We start from the raw sequence: 7,270 nt of genomic DNA, 5'->3' as shown, positions 1-7,270 counted from the left end.
CCATTGATCGCTTCCTTTGTCATAATTCAGGCTTCTACTTTTATTTCTCCCTTTGGCAAATGATCATCATTTTAGTTAATAAAAAATGCTGTGTGTGTGTGTATACATGTACTCATAGACTACAGTAATGAACTCCACCAGGCAACCAGGTCAACATGCCAAAACCACAAGAAAGTGTTGTCTTGAATCCCTCACACATAGTAGCAGCAGGGCAAACGTCTCTTCTGCAGCGGAACTGAGTGCATGCTTTGGTTATCTGGTGCTAGAACACTGCATGGCCAACTGCCTCTGGCTTTCTCTCCTGTGGCCGTCCCAGCATCCTTTGCACAGTATTTCAAGGACACAGTCCACTAAAAGCATCACAGAAAGTCATCCTCACAGGAAGGAAAGCGGCATGGAGGAGGAGAGCACACCAATCTTCACTCTTCAGGTGGGGTCTCGGTCACTAGATCACTTAATTAATATCATCTCACACTTCTCTAAAAACAAGCAAACAAACTGGGAGGAACGAGAGGCAGGCTGGCCAGCTACCGAGTGCATCTGAGAGAACAAATCTTCCCGAATTTCTGGAAGAAATCTTCTTGAGCCCTGGACAAGGCATCTTCGTCAATGAACACCGCGGGCCTCTTGGCCATCAGGAAGTATTGTATCTTCCTGAGCTTCCAGCCCAGCACATAGTGGAGCCAGCCGCAGACGGCCGCAGTGGAGCGCCCCACCCCGGCGTTGCAGTGGACATACACGTTGTGTCCATTCTCCAGGAGAGCATGCAGGAGACACACGGCCTGGGGTAGCATCTGCACTCGGCCTAGGATTGAGAAAGCACAGCAGCCACGTGAATGATGAAACCTCCACATCAGCACTCACCACTGAGCCCTCCAGGGCTGGGGGTAGGCCCAGCCCTCTGTGGGGAAGGCCAGGAGGGGATACTTTGCTTCATTCCTTTGTTTTCAAGAAAAGATGAGATATGTTTAACACCTGCTCAGAACCTCTGGACACTGCTGCTCCTCTCAGTGACTGTCGCATCAATGCAGATTTCCCTTGTAAGGAGAATTATCACCTATGGTTCAAAAGGATGGATTTGCACATCTTCCAGAAGGGTTTGGCAGAGAAGTTTCAAAGAAGACCTACTCTATCCTGTCAATTGAGTTTCACTTTTCCAAAATGTCCTACTAGCTCAAGAACAGCTGAGTAGAATTCACCCTTATCAGTTAAAGACCTGAGCTCGTTCATTGATTAGACAAATGAAATTAGAAACAATTAGATAAGGCTCATTTTCTTTTGTGCACTGGAATGCTGGTACATGTGGGATAATATAATCCTTCATTTCTTCCTTCATGACCCTGTGAGCACTACACCTGATTGAATTTCTGTGTTATGGGACAATTATGGCTATAGTTATGACCATTTTAAGACTGCTATTTTAATTATAACATTATCCAAATATCTTATACTGGGCAAGGGTGTGCTGTGTCCTACTGAGCCCTGACTAACCCTGCAGAGCAGAGGAACACTTCACAACCATCCTTTGCACTCTTGCACACAGGAGGATGCTCCTGCTCACATGTACTCACTACAGAAATATTTAATGGGTTAAGGTTTTTGGTTGGTTGGTTGGTTGGTTGGTTTTCTCGCGGGTGGAGGGTCATTGTAAATGACTACCTATACAGAATCATGGGTTATAGTTCTGCACTTTCTTATACCTTGGCCTTCTCTGCCCTCATGGAGGAACACAATGCCCCAGAAGAATATTCCTAGGACTACACAGGAGAGACCTGTGCAGGCTTCATGCTGACATTGCCACTCAAAGACTGAGGAAACGGGAAAAGCCACTTCCTCAAAATATCTGACCTGCAGCTAGGCGCTGATGGCTCACTCCTGTAATCCTAACTGCTCAAGAGGCTGACAGCTGGGGATCGTTCAAAGCCAGCCCAGGCAGGAAAAGTCTGTTAGAGTCTTATCTCCAATATATTACCCCTCCCCCCGCAAAAAAAAAAAGCTGGAAGTGAAGCTGTGACTCAAGTGAGAGTATGTCAGCTATGAGCAAAAGAAGCTCAGGGACAGAGTCCAGGCTCTGAGTTGAAGAACACACACACACACATATAGACACACACACACACACACACACACACACAATCTAACCTACAGATCTTCCCTAAGCACAGATTTCTCCCGGAAGAGCCACTCTGGTCAGTTTAGCCCGTCTTCTTTAGGTCTTCTTTTGAAATGCCACAACACATTGCAATCAGGTACCAGCACCTTGGAGGAACAGTAATTTTGCAAAAGAGCCCCTCGTGGCTGGAAGGCCCTCTCTCAGACACCATTTCTATCTCACTTCAGCCTTGTCATGCTCTGAGACAGGAGTGGGGGTCTGTAGAGAAGCTAAGATAGAATTCTGATCCTTCTACCTGCTCTTCAGCCCCTCGAACAAAACCATCTAGAGCTGCATGCACCACCCAGCAGTTCAGAGATGTTTACAAGGGAATGATTAGGTGCGCCCAGTTGGTGGTCCCCAGGGGCTCAACGCTGCCTCTCTACTGCCCAGTGCTAGAAACATGTGATCTCTACCTGGTTTCGATTAGAGACACACTAGCTCCATGAGGGTCTGGGTCCATGTGCAACCTAGGAATTTTAATTCATTGAAACCCATAGGCCTAGTCTCAGGATGCTCTGAGCAGAGCAGACCTGGCCAGATGTCCTCCTTGAACTCTCTTAGAGGTACTAAGTGTCCTGGAGAGAGACAGCAAAGTGGAGAAAGGATCAGAAGTGCCAGCAAATTGCCTGCCTGTGGCCTCAGCCATAGCACTGTGGTAGATCCACCATCTGAGTAGAGATCAATGGAGGTCAACTCTCTAAGATGTGCTTGATGCATCTTACTGCATGCATTCTAGTCCTACTGAGAGGAAGTGAGACACCTGCTTCAAAATTTCTGGTGGGAAGAGAATCAACTGGTAACTCTGGGATGCACAGGTTCCTCCCGCTTCTCCCACCATTGACACCACTTGAAAGGTTCTCATCCAGAGCTACGTTTCCCTCCACCTCCCCTTCAACCCTCCCTGGATACCATGCCTTGACAGGAAACATAAGCAACAGTGTTGAGGCGGGTTCTTGTCAAAGGCCCGTTCTACGCACAGGCCACAGTCACATTTGCAGTAGGAGCTTCTGGTCTGGGAGTTTCCGCTGCTGATGCTCAGCTTACACTGCATCAGTGAGGCGGCTCTGCCACGAGTCATGGTCTCTGCCCTGGGCCTCGGCCTGCCCTCCGGCTAGAGCTGCTTCAAGGAAGAGTCTTCTCCCATGACACTCATGGTATAAATACCTTCCTTTCCTCTTAATCTCTGAAAGATTATTCAAGAGGCTGACACACAGTTTACTAGTTAGAGGAACGCATGCTGGCTTGAGGTTCTCCTGTCTCAGGTTCATCCTTCTAAAGGAACCATGGCAGCTACTCATCAATGAGCCAAAGGCTCCCGGCTTCACATAGATTTCACACACAGGGACACACCCACCCGTGGCCTCCTCACACAGCCTGTCCATGGAGGAGCGGTGTTGAAGAGGACAGGTCTATTTTTGGGAAGGGCACCTATGAAGTGCCCAGGGCAGTGTGCCCATCATCTTAGGCTGGGCCCACTGGAGCTCTGGTGTATCTGAACACAATTCCAGTGACTTCACTCTGCTTTGATGACTGAGAGACAACACGCTGAGGCCTTGCTGCCCACCAACGGCTATTCTAAGTTCTCGACATCGAAGAGATCCTTGATAATCACCCCTCCACATCTGTGAGGCTGGTGATATGTTGCCTTCTGTTTTTAGATAAAGGAATTGAGGCATAGAGGTTTACCCAAAGTTAACTCACCCCGTGATCACTCAACTCAGCCCCACCAGACTGACTCCAAAGCTTCTGACTTTAATATCTCCACTGTGGTTCTTCTCTAACTTACATGGTTACTGATACCATCTCCCCAGCTTGACAGTCTGAATTCTCCCTTAGTCCTTCTGTGCCCTACTGTGCTAGTCCTGTGCTGAATGGGAGCAGTATGCTGCATACATAGCAGCACTTCTACAGAAGCTCTCTGCACCCCAAGGGGCCCATCTCTCTGCTTCCTAGGAAGCCCAGACCAGTAAGGATCAAAAAGAAGGTCCTGGGCAAAATACAGGTACCATATTTTTTGGATCCACTCATCTTTTGTGGGGCATCTGGGCTGTATGTCAGTTGCAGAGAAATGAATAGAACTAGAATAAATCATGTTAAGTGAGGTAAGCCAAGATCAGAGAGACAAACGGCACATGTTCTCTCTGATATGCAGAAGTTAGATCTAAAACACATTGGGAGATGACAAATTATATAGGATTCTAGATATTTGCATACAGTAAGATCAAAAGAGGATGTTGTTAGGAGAGAATCACAAATGTGCAATGCCTAAGCGCCTCTTCATATTTTTATAAAATATATACTGAAATGAACTCCAAGATATGGGAACAAAAGACTTATTTTTCTTTTTTCAGTTTTCAGTCTATCTTCTATACCTTATAAATGGTGTATTCACATGTGCATTTTTGCACAGGGCACAGAACTCTAGGGAAAAAGGGTAAAAAAAAGTACAATAGTGGAGCACACTGGATATTGGTAAAAGTAAAGTATACAACTTGTGAATAGAGATGGGAGGGAAGGAGTAGGAGAGAATGAGGGAATGGCTGACACTGCATGAAAGGAAATGTACTTATTACTTGATTCATGTAAATGTAACACCGCTAGACATCACCTCTATAATAACAATAATGTAATTTTAAATTTTTTATTGTAAAGGTGATTTACAGAGGGTTCAAAGTTACATGAGGTAATGAGTACATTTTTTTAACAATGTTGTCCCCATCCTCATTTTCTCCTATTTTCCCACCCCTCCCACTTTCCTCCCTCATCAAGTTATAAAATTCCAATATAGTGTCTTGTGAGTATTGCTGGTGGATCAGTTTACCCTTTGTCCTACTGTTTCTGTGATTCCCCTTCCCTTTCTCAAATCAGATAAACATATACAAGACAAAGGATACAAAAATCAAAAACAGTGACAGCAGGAATAAACTAAAGGGAAAAAACAGAAAGAAAAAAGAACTGATCACAAACAGTACACTAGAATAAAACCTCTTGTTTCCATTTCTTGGAGTTCATTTCAATAAGCATCATTTTATGTGTTCATATGCACATAGCTATTGAACTATTGTGATTCTATGCTAAGAATATCCTAGACAAATTCTAGTTATTACAAATGAGGGAAAAAATGCAGTCTATGTTTCTTTGGATCTGGCTTGCTTCACTTAATAAAATTTTTTCCAAGTCTTACCATTTCCTTACGAATGGGCCAGTATCATTCTTTATGATGAAAGCATAGAATTCCATTGTATATATTGATCCATTCATCTACTGAGGGCATCTGGATTGGTTTTGTATCTTAGCTATGGTAAACAATGCTGCAGTGACATGGTTGTGGTGGTAGCTTTAATATGGCTTTGTTTGTGGTCATTTGGTCAAATGCCCAGGAGCAGAATTGCTGGGTCCATGTTTAGTCTTTTGAGGATCTTCCATACTGCTTTCCAGAGTGGCTGAATCAGTTTACATTCCCACCAACAGTGCAGTAGCGTTCCCTTTTGGCCACATCCCCACCAGTATCTGTTATTAATTTTCCTTGATAATGGCCATTCTAACTTGGGTGAGATAGAATCTTGGTATTGTTTTGATTTGCATAGAAATTAATAATAAAGTAAATTTTAAAAAAGAAGATCCTCAGGGTCAAGGTTCACCATAAAATACCCTGCATCACAGGGTCAATGTCCACCAGAGCAACTAATGTTTAGATTTCCTATACAATAGCTCCATGGAGAACTTAATTTGTTTCCATTTGTGAAAAAAAGTAATATCTCAAGATAAGGCAAAAATTCAGATCTTTTTATGTAAAAGATTCCAGATTTTAAATGCTGGCAACTGAGTTGAAAATGTATAAACCTTATGTAGGTCAAACAAAATACTCTACCATCTGTGTTTCTCACTTTGGAATTTAGAACAGGCTTTGGGGCTCAATAGACGTTCAGTAAACATTCTTTAAGTGCACAGATAAAAAGAAAAAATAATAAAAACATTCAAACAATCCTGAAAGGGCGAGTCACTGCTCAGATCCTCTCAACACAATTTTTGGTTCACACTTAGTCCAGGCTGATCCAATTCTGGACTGATGAAAGCATCCTGAAGGTGATCCACCTATTGAGCAAGTGAAGGTTATAAGACAGGATAGTTCACTTGGGCAGATTATGTGGAGCCCCCTAAAGCATCAGAGGCTCAGACAGGGAGGCCAATGATCCCTAGAGGAATGCTTTACCTGCAGCTGACTTTGTGTGCAATCTTTCATGGCTCGATTTTCTAACACACACACACACACACACACACACACACACACACACACACACACACCTTCCTTACTACAGAAGCAGACCTATGGCTGAGAATATGATTATTTTATTTGAGCCTATCTTTTTTTTTTTAGCTTAACGTGGATAAGGTCCATTCAATCTGTAACAACTTTTGGAAGAAATTAAAATTTGAGGACTGATCCTATGGTCCTGGCTTCAGGACTTTCGTGCCTTTTCATTGCCTGCCCCTATTGTTATAATCCAGTGAGGTAGAAATTGCTGGGTCTGTTTTCCAGTGCAGGAGCTACAGGGTAAGTGTCCACAGTTGCTCAGTGACTACATCGCTGGTGCCCAGGTGTCCTACGTCCAAGGTCAGTGCCCGCACAGTGGCAGTACTGAGCTCAGTCTGTTGAATGAATGAAAGCCAATGTGATCCCAACTACAGAGGGTGGCTGAGGACACTGAGCATCACACTAACTCATTCAGGAGGCAAGGGCAGGCCACACATCATACACAGCTCTGCATGAACCAAGGTCAGAATGTAATCTGAATTCTCTCCATGGGGTAGATGTTTCTATGAGCAGCTTTGTTCTGTTCAGATGAATCCTGAATTTGGGAGACATTCACTTTTCAGGAGAATGAGACAAACTAAACTTTAACAAGAAAAGAAGGGGCTGGGAAGGTGGCTCAGTGGTAGAGCGCTTACTTTGCATGCATGAGGCTCTGAGGTCGATTCCTCAGCACCACATAAGCAAAAAGAAAAAAGCCGGAAGTGGTGCTGTGGCTCAAGTGGTAGAGCACTAGCCTTGAGCTGAAGAGCTGAGGGACAGTGCCCAGGCCCAGAGTTCAGGCCCCCAGACCCCCCCCAAAAAAA

General features: G+C 44.4%; 1 protein-coding gene across 1 annotated transcript in view; it reads right to left on the bottom strand.

Annotated features, from left to right (window-relative positions):
* Positions 1–451: 451 nt before the first annotated feature.
* Positions 452–7,270, bottom strand: part of Epm2a (epilepsy, progressive myoclonus type 2A, Lafora disease (laforin)) — a 35,402-nt gene continuing 28,583 nt past the window's right edge. Inside the window, exon 4 of the mRNA XM_013026943.1 lies at positions 452–805. Coding sequence (XP_012882397.1) covers positions 528–805 — 278 coding nt within the window. The 3' untranslated portion in view covers positions 452–527. The remainder of the gene's footprint in view (positions 806–7,270) is intronic.

The sequence above is a fragment of the Dipodomys ordii genome, unplaced genomic scaffold, assembly GCF_000151885.1.
Source record: "Dipodomys ordii isolate 6190 unplaced genomic scaffold, Dord_2.0 Scaffold98, whole genome shotgun sequence".
Lineage (NCBI taxonomy): Eukaryota > Metazoa > Chordata > Mammalia > Rodentia > Heteromyidae > Dipodomys > Dipodomys ordii.
The sequence above is the reverse complement of the archived record's forward strand: the minus strand, read 5'-3'. Positions and strand labels throughout refer to the sequence as shown.